Source organism: Haliotis rufescens, unplaced genomic scaffold (assembly GCF_023055435.1).
Source record: "Haliotis rufescens isolate VD_foot unplaced genomic scaffold, xgHalRufe1.0.p SCAF_3, whole genome shotgun sequence".
NCBI lineage: Eukaryota > Metazoa > Mollusca > Gastropoda > Lepetellida > Haliotidae > Haliotis > Haliotis rufescens.
Window position 1 is genome coordinate 35,504,318 of NW_025964001.1, and position 19,108 is coordinate 35,523,425.

Sequence of the window (19,108 nt, forward strand, 5' to 3'; positions counted from 1 at the left end):
CCTGCGGATACCCCCCCCCCCCCCCGTCAGCTACCTCCTCCTGACTGACCTAGATTCAACAACACTAGGCTTGCCTGCCTTTGCCTCAACAAGATCCTGAGTGACTCCCCGATCTAAACTAACACTGTTTCGTCAAATGCAGCTGACACACAGGTGTCGGACAAATTAATTACCTCATCAGACTGTCTGACCTTGGACATTGATCTAGTAGTGACACACGCCGGGAAACAGTCTTGATTATGTGGACTAGACACTACCGGAAACTGGCTAACCACTAACGACTGACTGCTTCCATCTGAACATGTATCTGTCTTGCTTGACTGCTTCCATCTGAACATTTATCTGTCTTGCTTGACAACGGTATAAGGATCTATACCGAAACGTCGCTTTTTACAGTATTAAAAAAGTTGTTATCCATAAAATTGTGTCTACCCTGTGAACATGTATCTGTTAAGTCGTTGCCTAAAAAGACATCGACACTTCAATTCAGTTCAATTCTTTATTGTATGAAAGGCCACAGGCCCATATACAACGGAGTTACATAACATATTTTATAAAATACAAAGTCAAGGTAACAATTCACTTCGTAACAAAAAAGCATTATGTATGTACAAAGCCAGTTGATGTTGTGTTATAAGATCCTTGCAAGACAGTAATGAAGACAATCTTTTAGCATTAAAATGAGATAGAGACCACTGCGGTAAGTACTTGTCTCTTAGATTTTCGTATATAGGGCAAATAAACATGAAATGGTATTAATCTTCGACAACAATGTCACAAAATGGGCATAATCGTATCGATTGAGATTGGCAATACGTCCGTGACGCCTACAATCACTTCATCAGTGACAAACTTACTATTCAGCCAAACTCTATAAAGCGGAACGGACAAACAACCCTTCCCTATGCCACTAAGAATCACAAAATCACCGGCAGCTGAGGTGAGGTGTCTACACGTGAGGCAGACATTTGGGTTTCAGAATACATCTCAGGCCGACTTGCGGTATTTCTTTGATGTGAATGGTGTTGTTACGATAAAGTAAGTGTTTTTACAGTTGTGGCCGAGCTCACGATGGCAGGTGAGAGATAGTCGTAAGGTAATCATTACTTGATTGGATTAATCACCACACCACACCACTATGCACATACATGTACGTATTTACCATAGCCACCAACTGGACCGTCTATCTCTCATAACTCCTCAATAGACCCTCCATTAGTCCATTTATCAAACAAATTGCCCTTCTTTGCAATAAACTCAGCGTAACTTTCAGAACCTGCCTTCTTGAAACCTAAAAATTGATGATGATACGCTTCACTGGTTACCTCATAAGCCCTAAGAATAGCTGATTGATAACCCGTGGATAATCCCTAGTGTTTACGTCACCCAATGAGTTATACGCCACAGCTGCCTTACCTTTAAACTTAGATTGAGCTTGAATATGACAATATTCCTCATGCCATTGTAACTCACCCGCTATTCTTTCAAACTTCCTGAAAACACCTACCTCAGACTCATCACTGTTAGGTAACGAACGGTTACATTCATTGAATAGGACCTTACCATCCGTCTGATTCCTGTCTTCTCCTCTTTATACTGTCTTAATCGAAATTCGTGTTATAACCGCTTCTTTCTTTGAACCTCACATTGTAACTTTCTATGCCCCCTTTGAGCTTCAGCTTCAAACCTCCTTTCTTCTAATGCTAGTTTCCAAATTCGAACTGTTCTGCAAAGGAGAGTGAGTGAGTGAAGTTTTTCGCCGCTTTTAGCAATATTCCAGCAATATCACGGCGGGGACACCAGAAATGGGCTTCACACACTGTACCCATGTCGGGATTCGAACCCGCGTCTTCGGCGTGACGAGCGAACGCTTTAACAACTAGCTCACTGCAAACACGAAAACGTCGTTTTTTTCCGTATATGGTCATTGGACGGAAAAATTACAAAAAATTCGTTAAAATTGATTAATTGGCGAGCGTCTAGAAAGTGTCCGGAAAAAGGTCGAGTTTTTCAAGCGTAAAATGGACGGAAAAACGATGCATTTTGCCCCGCCTTGTACAACTGTTAACGGCCAATGAGATGGCGCTGGTCCCCCGACGCACGTGATGCCTAAGGATTCCTTTCGGAAGCATTAGGTTTCGTATTTCTGGCATGCCTTGCTCTAGTATCTGTCGCGCGTAGTGCAGCGAGATTTGCTGATAAGCCAGTTTTAGGATATGTAACATGTTAAAGGAATTCAGACACGCGCCAAGAAGTCAAACCACACCATGTTACCAAGTTTATTGTGATAACATATCCCTCCGCTATGCACCTCTATCGGATAATGGGTTGTGTTTCATTTGGTTATAACAGTAACTATTTTTAATGTGAAGTTTACAAGATATACGGCTTTTCCATTGGACGAGAGGTCGCTCACATGACGTTTTTCACGTGACTGTATTCTTGAAATGACATAAACACTGACCACTTCCACATTCCTGGGGAAAACCCTGGGAATTCCCTGGTACATGTACGAATTCATACAGAAGCGTTGTTTCTCGTCATTTAGACCCTTTAATTTTGAACTTAGCGTCTTAGCTTACTCTGGGATAGGTCAGAGAGTTTGGTTGCATAGCCCGTTTAAGTATACCCTCGCTACAACCCAACCTAGAGAAATAAAAACGAAAAAAACCCAAAACATCCAATCTATCGTAGTGACAATCTACAGCAATCTATGAGTTTACCTTAGTATCTATTTGACACATCTTTACAATCACCTTTCAATGATCGGCCAATTGATCAGTGATGACAAAGGCTTGAAATAACCACAGGTTTATTAACAACTTCGGAAATATCTCCCGTCACGTTTATCGTGTCGGCCATTTTGACGTATTGTACTTGATGTAAATGTATTACGACGCTCTGTCATTGTGATAGAGTTACTGAGGCAATTCTTTAACAGATCTTCTCATCTACTGAGGATATTGTTTGGAATACATTTCTTATAAACAGACTAAATGGGATGTTCCTCGCTTTTGGGGAACTATTTTATTCCGGGATGGCCTATTAAAGCTAGCAGTAAGTGATGGCACCATGCGTGTATATGATCTGTTATTATATGTGTTTAAATTACGGTTTGGGGCGTTAATAAAAAACACTGACGCTAGTATATTCTAATCAAATCAATTGGATAATTGAAGCAGCCTGGTTCCCCGGGTATGCTGCGCTGGCGCTACACTGACCCAGGCAATGACTGCACAATGGCCGCCTCCACTAGACGAACAAACACGGCGGACACGCCATGTATTTACTATAGAAAAACGCTAGAACGGGTGGTTAAATATTTTTCTTAGCATTTTCATGAATGCTCTTGCAATGTATATGTCACGAGAATAACGTCCGTTGTTACTTTTAGTGAAGGAAAACATTATTTAAGCTTTTTCGAGACTCGAAAGTGTTCGTCACATCGGTGAAATGTAAACAATGACACACACCACATTTTCAACAGTGATATGTGCGTTAATATTTCGTGTCAGCTCACTGTTATCACGAAATCGTATACATGATGCGATCTTCATTTTGCAAATTTGATGAAGTAAATATCGCCGATTATGCCCCGTATTTTCCCATTGTGAAATGGTGGTTTAGCGGAATTATTGAACGCCCAGTATCCTTAACAATTGTGTTTAATGATAGGGTCTGTCATTGGTTCCGATATTTGGCCTCTGGATTTTATTCACATGAAAATCCATTTAATTTGACATTTGTTTTCTTATTACACAATGAAATTGATCATAAATATATCTAATAATTTTGGAATCATATTGGATTAATTTCAGTCTAGTGTTTCTGAACTAGATCTATGTGTGTTCTTGTTAAAATGTCGGGTCTGAATGGGATAATAATAAAGAATATGATCATAATTAATTTGGTACAGTGGCATACACATCCATGAGTATTCTATATGATGCAATATAGCCACTGGGGAATCCGTGTACAGAACAACATAAAGAACTGTGCATACCATTATTATTGAAAAATAGTTATGATTATAATTACCATGTTAGATGAAATATCTGTGTACAAAATTATCTACAAATAAACGACTCAATAAAAGAAGTTAAGTTACATTATTGTTCAAGCAAAGGACAAAAACAAAGCATGATCATTAAGGACCACTCGCTAATTAGGTTCTTGTTTACTTAAGAGCAGAGTTGGCCATGTTAGATGATATAACGAAAATCTAGGGGGTCCGGCGGGGGACTAACTGGTCTTGTTATTGTGTGGTATGAGCTGTGACGTAGACCCAAGAGAATAATGTAAAAAATGAGACCAACTCAAGTCTATAATGATTGGGAAAGTCTAGATTTCAACAGCTCTAGTCCGAAATTAAGAATTGTTCTGTGCTCCTTTTTAATTGCATTATTTTCATTTTGTAGACATGGATAGACCAACCAGGAAAGAAATTGATGGAATATTAATATCACATGTTACCACTGATCCAGTCAAATTCATCACATAATAATATATTAGTATTTGATATTACGACATTTGATTATTAGGGCATGACCATGTACATGTTCACTGTAGTAATGTACATACTAGTCAACTTGATTATATTTTTTATTATATAGTGTAGCGCGGCATCAACGATTACTATATCATCCTCACTTGTCATTGATGTATTGACATTGAACAATGGACGACAATTCGAAATTCTTATTTGAGCTATAAATAGCTTCAATAGGGACAGTGCCGTCGTCAGTACAATTTTCGTAGTTAAAAATATGTATCTACAAAATATAATCTGAAGCAGCCAAGAACAATATTTTTATTAACGCTTACTTTCATGGATAGAATTGAGGCAATCTAGGCTTGACAAATAGTTCTAGACTTGAGTTGGAGTCCTTTTAAATGTATTCTCCATGGACTGGGAGACGTACAAGAGCGACAGTATCGCATGGAGAACTGGAGAACTTGGTCAGTGTAATCGGATATGTTGTGGAGTTTCGGGTTTGGGCTGTTTGCTGAATAGAACAAGGGCTCACGAACATGGGCACAATGTAGAGATTAAACCATTAGCACCTCTGTTTATATAAGATATGTTATTGTGATTTGAAATCTCTTTTGAACAATTGCGAGTTATTGTATACTCTGTATTCTTTCGTTATGGTAGAATATATATTTTCTATGTTGCTTGTTGCTATCCACAAATAATGAGAACTACAATGTGAACCCCTCTCTGGAGATATACAATAATACCACTGAAGGGCATATCTGACTAATCGACTAATATTTCTTTCTTAAATACTGTCCGTTACAGGAATTCGTATCATTATATTATACTTTGTATAGTTTAAAAGTCAAATAATGGCAAATTGTGTATCTTTCTACATTTTGAATTCATTATAATTTCTGCAATAAAACCTTAACAGCAGATAGTGATATAAACGAATATGATCTATACTGTGATAAATGAATTATTAATTTCGTATTATGAATTAAATAAACTGAAATATGATAGTAAAAACAAATTATTTTAATCTGTTCGTGTGAGAAGGTAACGAGAGATCTAGGCAACTCACTAACGTAACCATTTGTGAAAAAATCAAATATTCAAAGTTTAGGGGTTTGAACATGTACATTGAATGACAGACAAGAAAGCAACGCAATAATTAAATTATGAATCAAATTTTGTTATAAATATAACAGAATATATAGAAAATATAAGTTTAATTTCTCATTGTTGGAAGGTGTTTAATAATAGTTTTTGTTTGAGTGTTTGTTGTTAAACGCCGCACTCAGCAAAATACCAGCTATATGACGGTGGTTCGTAAATAATCCAGTCTGGACCAGACAATCCAGTTATCATCATCAAGAGGACCGATCAACGCAATTCGGATACGATGACATGCATCAACCAAGTCAGCGAGCCTGACCACCCGATAATGTGAGTCGCCTTTGTACATTGGGTTGTTGAAGGCCTATATTCAAACCCCGATCTTCACGGGTATGTTTTAATAATAAGGTACAATGAAATTATGTATATGTCCATAATAAGTGTGTATAAGTAGATGGATAATATGTCCATACACGGCAATTAGATGGGTTAGACTGCAAATGGTTACAAGTCCATATTTCAAGACATGTATTTGATATTCATAGCAACTCCACAAAAGCTACACAATGGCGACAAAACGGTACCAGCACCACAGATACCAATAATTCATTTTTTGAACATGAGATACATATAATTACTTTAAAGTTAAAAACATTTATCTAAATAGAAAATTAGAAGGATTAAGAAGAAACACTTCCGACATTTTTCGTATTTTATTTTCGTTTGGAGAGAGAAGTAGTGACTGGAATCTGATGGGTGTAACCAGGTTTTCCCTTCCGCCCAGGCCTCACTGCAATGCTATAGCCCCAAATGAAACAAGCCTAGATGTTCAACAGGTTCAGGTTGAAATTTACATCCCACTGGGGCTCCTTTTAAATTTAAATATAGTTTCTCGTTTTGATCAAAATGATATATTTTCAGAGACTAATAAGCGTTAGTCTAGCCGTGAGGTACAACTATCCAAAAGATCCCATGCATGTCTATATATCTTCAGACAGACTCTCCATGTTCCTATCGATATGTGTCAAAATACAAATGAATTAAATATTACAGCACTGGTGAATAGGTTATATGCGCATGTCAGGGTCGGCCCTACAATATCCTTTTGCGCAAAATACATAATTTTTATATACTGATGAATTAACGTAGTAATACTACGCAAATATATGTCCAGATGTATGTACATCAGTATCATCTCGTGATCTTTATTCGTGCTTTAAGCTCTTTTTCTGCAGGAGATTATGGGGTGTTACATCACACCAGAAAGCCAGTTCCAAATTCAAGTCATAATTTCATGGTCCGTCTTGTATGTTGGAAACCAATATCGCAATATGGCTGAATATTGTTAAACGTGGTATTAACCCGATTACTCACATAATTATTCCATTTTCTTCATGCACGTTCTACAATTATCTACGAACACTATCTATATGGAGGCATACCTATATTCATCCAAATGTCCATACATATATGTCCAGATATATATGTATAAAACAAGTCGTCCTGCACTCTTCCTTAAAAGGTAAATGCTAAACATTTCCTCTGTATGTATTTATATATGTAAATATCGTTTTAATGTCAACGCTGATGTAGTGAACGTACCACAGAGCTGATGCTAGAATAACATCTAATCTCTGAATGGAACATATTTGACAGAAAAAAACAGTTATTAAACAATAGTTATAAAAAATTTAAATATAATAAAAAGGAGCCGAGAGATCTTCTTCATTTTGCCAAATATTTGGCTGTATTGGACATATTTGTTTCGGGATCTGTATGACAGACAAACCTGATGCTTTTAAGTATAAAGACAAGCAAGTACAGCTGTTCTATATATTCAAATATGTTCGTGATAACCCAACCCTTAAAACCGTATAGGGGAAAATGTAAAAACTATGTAATTAACAGAACTTTGGGCGGGTATAAAGGATTAGGGTCCTTGCTTGGGCTTTGTGTTGGACGTGTAGACGGCATTTCCAGGTTTGACGTATCAATGACCAAAATGATGTCTGATGCAATTCTCTGCCTTTTCGGGTGAACAATTTGCTTGCCTTTGCGGGTGCCACTAGTGTTCGCGTTTTTGCGAGCACCCAGTGTCATCATTTTTATGGTGAATCATGAAACATGCTCCTGGTCTTGTCGTAATCGTGCAGTTGGCGCTACTTTTGGCAAGGGTTTCTTATGGTAATGGAAATGCTTATGTCGCTTTGGTTGACTGATAAACATGAAAAGATATAATGTTAGTGTATATGGTCATGTAATTAAGAAACAAACGACGAGTGGGAGTTGTTTATTGTACGATAAACAACGACCACGACTCGTTTATTTCTATATGAGATATCCACATTATTTACAGCCTCTTTTAAGGATGTTAAATTAGGAAAAAGTACACGTTTTAAATATTTACCCGTACTTAAATAACGATGACTCCTTGAATAGAATCCGACCGCGGCCATGCCAGATAAATCCATTTTATGAACAGGAGGGTTCGAATTTGGTTTTTCTTTTGGTCTTTGGTCATATTCTCACAATTTTCTCGTCGATTATCTGTACCTTTTCTCCCAATACCGATTGCCATTTCGCTCTCACTTTCGGATGCACTGCCTTTATCTACCTTCCCCAGCTACATCTATTGGAAACAACACACTAGACACATACCTCTAAAAAATAAGGTCAAATTTACGACGTTTTCAAGTTGCGAGTGCATGTTCGAATCTCCATAAATGACATCATGATAGAACAATGTTTTATCGTGAAATAAATATCGCTTCATTCTTTGTTCTTTGCGATTTATCGCGTAGCTATCTTATATCATCAAATATCAATTTCTCATTGCTTTATCATGACGTATCCGTGTCATAGCCAATCATGTAGCAATAGCATACACAAATATCGTTGACTTCGACGTAGAATAGTGTCATGAAATATGATTATCCTTTGGTGTGCAATATTTCTGGTTGATAAATCTAACATAATCATACTTTTAAGAATAGCGACTATACATTATTATATCACTTATCAGGTCTCTGTAACAGTGGCAAAATAATACAAATTTAAAAATACAACTGAACCTAAATGTATGTATGTTGTAATATCCTTAGGATGCTGCGTTTGGCATTAAACAACAAACAAACAAAACATAATATCTTTAGGTATGATGTTAACAATTCCTGTGCTAAAAATATCTTCCACAATCTCCATACCTCTATCTCTATGTTTAATATGAAAACATAATAACTTTTTTTAATAATCTGAAGGAATAATAATGATAATATCATAATAATATCATTATTTATGTTACTTATCCTCAACTGAAGTAGTCCTCCACACTATATATTCAGTGATGAAACCCATGAACATATTAACTATGTAACATACATTAATGGAAATTAGATGAAAAGTTGAAGTTAACAAATGATACTATTCGGTCGAACGTCTATCAGCCAATACTACATTATTGAATTGTGAGTCTACGGTGATTTTTGAAAGGCTACTCTCATAAATGTCATGACGCATTTTAAGCCAGGGTTCTATACTCGCATTAATCTGCTGACTTATTATTGCGTTAATTTCACGATTTACAGTATTCATGAAGAACATTTCACTTTGGACCAACAGTGGGAATTATGACTATCGGCTTGCTAAATATTTGTGATATTCATGCTTGCTCAAACGATCTATTGGTTTGATTTATTGTTATGGTATCCACAAAATAAGTAGGATTTTTTTCCGTTTTTGTTGAAATAAAACTGAATTATATTTGCTGTTTACATATCAAAGTTTGCCAAATTGTTACAAAATGTTTGGCCACAGCAAGGCACCACAACATATTGTGCTAGGCACGGTACAACTGGAATGAGGGAGGGCCGTATTCCTTCTTGTGGGTGACCTGCTTGGCAATATGGGACGGGAAAACTGCAGGGGGTGAGGGCACAGTTGATGGTACAGACAGATAAGAGAGATCATTTTACAAATGTGAAACCTCATTCCACAAAGGAAGAGGCGAAAGCTGAAACTTGGTGAGATTTACAGAACAAAGGCAGTTATTTCTAGTTTCTTACTGATACTCGATGATACATTTAATGAAACAATTAATGTGAATGTGTGTGTGTGTCTCTCTGTGTCTCTCTCTCTGTGTGTGTGTGTGTGTGTGTGTGTGTGTGTGTGTGTGTGTGTGTGTGTGTGTGTGTGTGTGTGTGTGTGTGTTTGTGTGTGTGTGAAGAAGAAGAAGTAGAAGAATTGTACAGCATAAACATGGCTACGTAGTTCGAATAGATATGTAGAATGCCCGGTCAGTATGACACTACATTTTCAGTCATTAAAATCCGTAACACATTTTTTTGAGTAAAAGAAAACCCTACAAGTGAGTGAAACAAAAGACATCAGAACAGGCACACCATGTCCCCCAACCCCAACTCTGCATGTATCAATACTCATACCTGCCACATCTTCACCCACTCAACTTACTTACACAATCATCTCACAACATGTTCGCCAACCCTCGTATCACAACGCATGCACGCACGCGCGCGCACACACACACACACACACACACACACACATCGCATTCTTCTTTCCCCACCAATATGTCTACGTCAGCCATCATGGATCCATGCGCATGCTTACATACATAGTCCATCCTCCCACCATTCCCCAACATCCATCGAACAATAACTATATCCGTCCTCATGTATCGGTATTCGTTCTTACATACATTCACCCTCCTACCATTCCCCTATATCCATCGCACTATAACTATGACTATAACCGCCTTCGTGCATCCGCACTTATGTTTACATTGCATTGCATGCATCGAATTACACGTTTAAAATATCGTAAATATTTTACAATATGTACATATTAAATATCAGCAAACAGAGATTATCATAACGCAATAGATTTCATTCGTCAAAACACCACAGAAAGAAGGGCAGCCTGGAATTTTCCAATGGCATCAGAATGCACTAAGAAGTTCAACTGGTCAGGAGGTAGATTACGATAAACTTACAGATCTCCATTTCGAATATCTAAAGTGTGAATAAAGATCACAGCTTGCTATGACGTGTACTGCATTCCTGCAGATTTAGCAATGTCATCAGCTATAAAATTTATGTTTAAATACTCAAGTAGACAAAGACCCAAATGTTTATAGGCATGACCATATTATATTCTAAGCAAATATCTCCACATTTAAAAACAAAGCTAGATTGAGTCTTTGAAGGGCATTAAGAAGTGATACACATAAGGAAAAAATTATGAACGTCAACGTCTTTATTATGAGGAACACAACGTTTCGGTGTATATACTCACTCCTTCATCGGGTGAATAAATTCTATGAGGCAGAGAACATATATATGTACCTGTAAGAACAACAAAAGTAAAAAGATAGCAAAGAAGGAAACGTAACAAGGGAAGCCAACAGATAATTAGCGCTGATTACCCCGGTCTCCCGTTTGCCCATTGTCCATTGCCCATTACCAATCATTCATAAGTTAAGTTTTGGCTTTAATTTGTCCATCAACGTCTATTATATCAACCCTAAAAATTACGAGAATATGTAGTTTACTGAGAATGGGTTAGATCGCTGACTTGTGTGCTGGCGATTGGGTGCCTCACTCACATTGTGGGCTGAAATCCCGGACGGGAGTCAACCCAAAAAAGTACGAGAATCTGTACTTTACTAAGAAAGTGTTATCCCAGTTATGACATTTGTCGTCAAGAAAGCTCAATAAATATATTCGGCTTTTGATGGGTAATAATATCACAGACATTTACGGATATTGATGACGACTTGGATGAGCTTCGTAACGCACGTCTTCTCAATTCAGGGATTGGTAAATCAAAATTCATCTTCGGCGGGATGGTAGTTCGAGTTGGATAAGCATGTTAACAATGATCTTCTTAAGGTAACGAATGCCGCGCATGAATGTATTAATTAGATTCCCAGGTACATGGGCCCTTTTCTTCACCAGGAATACGCACAGTGGAGGCTTAAATGGGGATACGGTGTACACAATGTCATCAAACCAGACAACGTTGGTCTTTGACTGATTGTGGCGTAAAACACACTTATTCATTTACTTGTATCGGAAATTGAATGTTCATCTTAATTGTTATTCATGAACACGTAATATATTTTTAAAGAAATAAAACAGTGACATAATAACTACAACTTTATGTGAGCACGAGTAGCTCTATTGGAATGAGATGAATAAGTGTTACAAAGTTGTAAGCTTCTTCACAACCGTATACTTTGAATTGACTTTATTGGGTAATCAAAAAAGAGATCGCGACCTAAAATAGCCCAAATATCATACGATTTCACTTGTCCACCATCTTGGGGGCAAGGCGAAAACATTTCAGGGCGTTTGAAGCCACTGAGAATGCCCCCTGCAGAGTTGGACGAACATCCTGCGGTAGCGCGGCTGAGTTGACCAGAGGCTATCAGCAGTATTTCCTGTCCGTTGGGACACACAGTGTTGCAGAAGTATCTGAAAGACGACTATGCTTGTCGTAAAAGGCGACTAACGGGATCGGGTGGTCAGGCTCGCTGACTTGGTTGATACATGTCATCGATCCCAATTGCTTAGATCGATGCTCATGATGTCTATCACTGGATTGTCTGGTCCAGACTCGATTATTTTACAGACCGCCGTCATATAGCTGGCATATTGCTGAGTGCGGCGTTAAACAACAAACAAACAAACTTATACTCATGACTGTATCTGCAGGGTTCACCGCAAGCAATTCAATTTGAGACGATGTCGGATTACCACAAGAAGATGATGAACCATTTCGGCGCCAGTGGTGTCATGTTAAACCTGTCCCTGGCAAAGGAGTTGGGCGTCGTGCAGATACTGGTGGAAGCGCAAAGCCCACTCACCTCACAGCAGGTGGCTGACAAACTGAACCTCAGAGAAAGGTAAACACCATGTAATAATGAAGCAGTGACAAACCGGTAACAGTGAGCGAGTATGGTTTTACGCCGCTTTTAGCAATATTCCAGCAATATCACAGCGGGGGACACCAGAAATGGGCTTCACACATTGTACCCATGTCGGGAATCGAGCCCGGGTCTTCGTGACGAGCGAACGCTTTGACCACTAGGCTACCCGACCGCCCCGACAAACTGGTAACAACATTGATAGACATTAATTGATAGTCGGGGCCCATCTCTTACATATTCTATTTAAAGGGCAAGTTCACACGGAAATGCACCTAATTTTCTTGTACTTTTTCCACATTAAAAGTGTTAACCTAGAAGTGTCATAGACAAAAATATAAAAATATCACAATTAATTAACATATTTTTCGCATTAAAACGATTTATATTTTTCACATTTACCAAGTGTTCTATTTCCACAACAAAAACACCATGGCTTATGCCCCTTGCAATATGACGTCATTGGTGCCAATTGATAAACATTATGACGTCATTATGCTTTGTTAGAGCCGCTTCACGTGGTGTAGGTCCAGGTTTGTGATTCTAGCGTCTCAGATGCCAGCCAGAATAGTGTTATGCTGAGTCACCACTGCGCCGGAGTGTGTCGTAGGCCATGTTGTTTTACCGCAAACTGGTACTTGATATCTTTTGCGTTGAGAATAGACAGGGACCCAGTTGAATTGGCACCAATTACGTCATAATCTAAGGGGGATAACTCAGGCCAGTTTAGCTCGAAAAAAGAAGGCCTCATGACGGCATATCATTTTCACACTATTGTGAGCTTCCTACTTTCACTGTGAAAAAAATGAGTGTATATTTTCAAACACAGATACTAATTAATTCTAAAATTGCGTTTTGTTTAGAAAAAGAAAGAAAGTGATTTTTGCGTGTACACTTCCCCTTTAAGCTTTACTCAAGAAGTCCGAGACCTCGATTGTTTAAGAATCTGCATAAACATGAGCCCTGAACGTCTTCTACAGGGAAAGCGACATTAATCCATACCAATGATAAAGGTACGGTCTGGACTATCGAGGTTATACTGTAACAGGTATATACCGTTATGAAGTCTGAGCACGTTTGCGAAAGAAATTAGTAATTTGTTTAATGATAATTATTTGTTTCAACAGGTATGTGCGTGAGATCCTGGGTTCTCTGGCTGTCGGGGAGGTCATCAGCGTGGACGACTCCTCCACCCAGTTCCATGTTCCAGATGACCGCAAGGGCACATTCAAAGCAATATCTGTGCTTTCCAGGGTTTTGCCACCGATGGGTTTGAGACATGCCAGTGTCAAGGAATGTGCTCAACTACGGAACCCTGGTGGTAAGGACTTTGTACATTCACTCAGCAAACTAATTTCAACAATATAATGCGAAGACATAGAGAATCTCAACCGAGTGTCTTTTGATATCAAATATATCAACACGAGTTGATAAAAGTGGAAAAATTCCGAGGCTTGCCGAGGATTTTTGCCACTTTTATCAACGAGTGTTGATATGTTTGATATCAAAAGACACTCGGGTGAGATTTTATTTATCATCCAACATCATTCTTTCAACTTTTTCAATTTGTAGACAGTAATTAGCAGTGTCTTCAGTGTAAAAAGTACTGCAAACAGCTTCAGTAGCAGAGCCATTAGTAATGTCATTTGATTGTGACGTCATGGTAACCAGTGACGTCACAATGGTCTGCAAAGCATTGTGATGTAATTTCATTGCAGCGATATCTACAGTGTAGATATCGCTTGATCTCATCCAAGCGATATCTCCTGTGGGAGCCAGTTTTGGATGATAAAATTATTTACATTCCCATTTCTCGACATGAGTTGTAAGCCTGTTAAGACTGTACATGTAGAATGAAACACAGTCACGTTTAAGTAGAGTTTCCAATCGACGGACATGTCTGGAATATAAGTGTTGTCAGTTCTCCCCAAGAGGAATCCGATATGGTATTGATCATGAGAAACAGGTGTATTCCTGCTTAGAAATTGATCATAAGTTAATCAACATGTAGAAAGTGATTCAACTTTTTGAAATAATTGAAACTGTTGTTAGTGAAGTGTATCTTCTCATAATCAATAATAATAATTTCTATTCCTTCTCAGGCACAAATAACAAAGGATTACTCATTAACATATTGTCCATATATTCATAATCTTCTTTAATAAGTTCAATACAATTCAATTCAAAATACCATTTAATCATATTCTAAAGGATGTGAGGTAGATACAAAGAAGATATATTAGCTATAGGTTCATAGTTTTATGCGATTCATTTGTGTGTCCCCCTTTTGTAGTTAAATAAAATATGTCAAATATCCAGTTTCACTTGTCACTCGAGGTAATCCTGCATTGCTTGGTTAAAATAAATCATATGCACCTCTAAATTTCATAGGTTGGTGCACCCAAAGTAGCGATGTGTTAAATTCATACAATCATTGAACCAGTTCTATAAATCGTTGCTATATTTGTCTGTCGACAAAACTAACTTTAATGTGGTATCAACGAAAGAAGGGGTATTGTTTGTGTTTATTGTGTCTTGGGTATCTGAGGGTTTTCCGTTGTCAACATGAAGGTCCTACAGGAAAATCTACCGTTTCAAAATGAATACCCAAACGTTGTTAGCTATTTTCAAAAGTTCTGGGCAATTTGTCAAAACTTAAAGCACATGTCATCTGAAGTTGACCCACTTGAGGTAGAGATAGAAAGAGACATGTAACCGCCTTGTTTCATATTTAGTTATATGCAAAAAATATTCACTGTTAGAAAAATCTCAACAAGACTCAACAACTTAAGTTAACTGGGGATGACTCAACATCTCAAGATATTCAGGGGTACATTCATATAATTTTCATAACTCTTTCACTTTTACGCTCAATGAAATCCGTTTCGTGTTGACTGATTTTCTCTGGTGTAGACATTTCACATTAAACTCCATACGACTATGCTTATATGTGAGCACCATATGATATGGTCAAAAGCTGTTTGATCAGGGATACGAAATTGAATTTTAGTAAAGCTTTTAAACAATTTTATTTTATATTGAAGAAATTTCTAAATTCGGCACATCAGTAACAAAACATATTTCCAAAGAAATTCAATAATTTTGGATGATAAAATTATTTACATTCCTATTTCTCGACATGAGTTGTAAGCCTGTTAAGACTGTACATGTAGAATGAAACACAGTCACGTTTAAGTAGAGTTTCCAATCGACGGACATGTCTGGAATATAAGTGTTGTCAGTTCTCCCCAAGAGGAATCCGATATGGTATTGATCATGAGAAACAGGTGTATTCCTGCTTAGAAATTGATCATAAGTTAATCAACATGTAGAAAGTGATTCAACTTTTTGAAATAATTGAAACTGTTGTTAGTGAAGTGTATCTTCTCATAATCAAAGAAATTCAATGTTTGACTTGTGCCATGTTCCTGTGTATTTCCTGGTGAACATATGTTTTAATGGGTGCTAGTGGTGGGGAAGAATAACCTCACCTTTTCGCAAACATCTGGAATCTTCACTATTTGTCAGACCCAAACAAGCGGCTTGATGCATGTTATCGTATCCCATTGAGACGATCGATGTCCCTGATGTCAATCACTAAATTGTCTTGGCCAAACTCGAATTATTTGTACCGTCATATGGGTGGAATATTGCTGAGTGTCTCGTCAAACAAAAACAAAACACAAACATATACCCTGCCCGTGGCTTCTTCTAAGTGGTATGTTTCTGCGCCATCGTATGCTATTCTCTCGTCCCTCCAGTCGTCTGTTTGATAGTGATTAATATACACATTCATGATATAGTCGTACCATGGACACTGCTTTTAGTTTTGAGTTTGTTTATGATAAAAAAAGTTGTTTGTCGCTTGATCACCTTTGCAAATCCTTACATACTTTCAACTTTTACCTCATCGTCTGTGTTGTGTGCGTGTGAGTGTGAGTGTGAGTGTGTGTGTGAGTGTGTGTGTGTGTGTGTGTGTGTGTGTGTGTGTGTGTGTGTGGCAATACGAAGTAGTCTTGTGTACATGAAGTTTTATCTTAGTGGCGTTGGTGTTAGTATGTTTTCTTTATTGCACTTCTCCTATTTACAGGAATTGTCTACAGTCAAACCCCTCAGATTTTTGACGTAATGAAAGAGATTTTGGTCGAAGTCAAGAAAGATATGATTGATACAGACATCCTGTCTGCCGTTCCTCTGATGCTGCCAAAATTAGGTGGGTAAAAGGAATAGAAGAGTTGGCGCTGTCCGCTAATCTTAGCGCAATGTTTGAACAAAACACTGAAAAGTTACACTTCGCACTAGGTTCTATGCCTTTGTACCCCATTCCTATTGTCTAACTATTTCCTTTACAAGGGAAACCAAACGAAGGCATACATGTATGACATGAAAGGAAGCTATTGCATAGATAGTTTTCATTATTTATTTTTAACTTCATAAGGTTTAATATTGAAACTACTCGACTACATGTTGATGTTAGGGTTTACATGTGAGTGTCCATTCTCAAGTGTTTCTAGGTCTCTTTCTAATGTCTCATCCGACTGGGGTCCATGCAGGTAGCAAAAGTACTGTAAGTCCCCATGGACCCTAGCATGGTGGTCTACCTTCAGCTGCTGGCGATCTATAGCCTGTTTGTATCTTGTATCGTTATGTATAGTGCTATTCTCTTTTATAATTCCGTACTAGTTTTATATCTTTTTCTGTGATGAATGTAGTAATTTTACTGTCCTTCGTTGACAGGTTTTTATACAAGTTTCAATATATGTATTATGTTTAACTATTGATAGTCACGATATGGCTGAAATATTACCGATGTGACTTAAAATTTAACTCACTCACTCTAATGTCTCACTTAAATTGTTCAATTTTTTATACAGAATCCGGTATCAAGGTTGCGGAATTTGGCTGTGCAACAGGGATCATTTCAAACAAATTAGCTTCGCGATTCAAGAACAGCACCTTCCTTGGTTCTGATGTAGCAAGCGAGCCGTTGGTTCAAGCCAGAGAGGAAGCAAAGAACCAGGGCCTACAGAATGTCACTTATGACACACACAATATTGAAACCATAACTGAAACCTACAAGGAGAGGTTTGATTGGATACTAACCCGTGATGTGATTCATGACTTAACATATCCACAGAAAGCCTTAAACGAGATTTACCGGTGTCTGAAACCAGGGGGTATTTACAGCATGATTGATGTGGGAATAGAGGGAGGCATAACTGGCAACATTGCCAATGGTTCAGCTATGTTCTACTACTCTGTGAGCACATTTATGTGTATTCCAGAGAGCTTCCGCAAGCCTGACTCTGCAGCACTTGGGCCTACATGGGGTGCACCTTTAGCAAGAGAGATGATTGCCAAAGCTGGTTTCACCATCATTAACGAGTCTGTGAGTCGCACAGACGAGCAAGAGATACACTTTGTCTGTCAGAAGTAGATTTCCATTGCATTGTACATTGTGTTTCACCCATGGGATACACATGACATACATCCAAAATACTTTGAGCTATTTATGGGAAAATAATCAACATCTGAACAGTGCTTTTTATAATATGCAAACCTGAATGTAATATTGTGTGGCGTAATCGGAATTGTTGTATCAGAATAATTGAATATGTTGTAGATCTGAGAAAAAATTTCAACTCAACAGACCAAAAATACAAACTTAATTAATCAATTATAAAACTCTGTTTTACCTAGGAAGGTATGCTATTCACATGTCATGTTACACCTAATTTTGTAATTAAAAAATACTTCAATAGAAAATGTAGCCATATATATACTTAATTAAGCATTACATAACTTTATAGCCATATCATTCATACAACTCTCTTGGTAGTTATATTTTCAAACATGGAATCAGTAATCAGATAGGATGTACTACATCTTACTAAGTAATATACGGTATATTATCCAGTGTGAATGCTCTCTTACTAATTAAAATACGGTATTTACTTCTCAGTGCCCTTGATCTAGCATTTCCAAACCAAACTCAAATCAGTCCCGAAGAGTTGTTTCCAGTTAAGACGCGTTGACTGCCTGTCGACGCCTCCACAGAGCAGCGATTACAAAGCTAGAGCATGGCTAAACATCAAAGGAGATTTGGCTGATGTGTGACTAATATTTGTCTGTGTGAAGCTACGACCTACCCTCGATGTATATTCCTGTATATGTTTCACACACTGCCGTTTGGATTAGATATAGCTTGTCATGTCAAACTCCTATTTCTAGTTCGATGTCAATTATATAAGGCAATAAATTTACGGTACGTTTTTCGTTAGTTTGTTTGTTTATTGCATAACACCGCACTCAGCAATATTCCAGCTTTATGACGAGGGTCTGAAAATAATCGTGTCTGGATCAAACAATCCAGTGATCACGTCATGAGCATATATCTACTCAATTGGGATACGATGACATGCATCGCCCAAGTCAGCGAACCTGACCACCTGATCCCGTAAGTTGCCTCTTACGACACGCAGAGTCGCCTCTCACGGCATGCATTAATTGTTGGTGACGAATTCTAACCCGAGTCAACAGAAAGTTAGTTAGTAGTTGTTTGGTTG

At 37.9% G+C, this 19,108-nt stretch overlaps 1 protein-coding gene across 1 annotated transcript in view; it reads left to right on the forward strand.

Annotated features, from left to right (window-relative positions):
- The window catches only part of LOC124119336 (uncharacterized S-adenosylmethionine-dependent methyltransferase Rv2258c-like), a 29,696-nt gene extending 10,882 nt beyond the window's left edge, over positions 1 to 18,814 (forward strand). Inside the window, exons 2-5 of the mRNA XM_046481827.2 lie at positions 12,331 to 12,521; positions 13,670 to 13,863; positions 16,633 to 16,755; positions 17,417 to 18,814. Of these exons, the coding sequence (XP_046337783.2) occupies positions 12,331 to 12,521; positions 13,670 to 13,863; positions 16,633 to 16,755; positions 17,417 to 17,979 (1,071 nt within the window). The 3' untranslated portion in view covers positions 17,980 to 18,814. The remainder of the gene's footprint in view (positions 1 to 12,330; positions 12,522 to 13,669; positions 13,864 to 16,632; positions 16,756 to 17,416) is intronic.
- Positions 18,815 to 19,108: the final 294 nt, after the last annotated feature.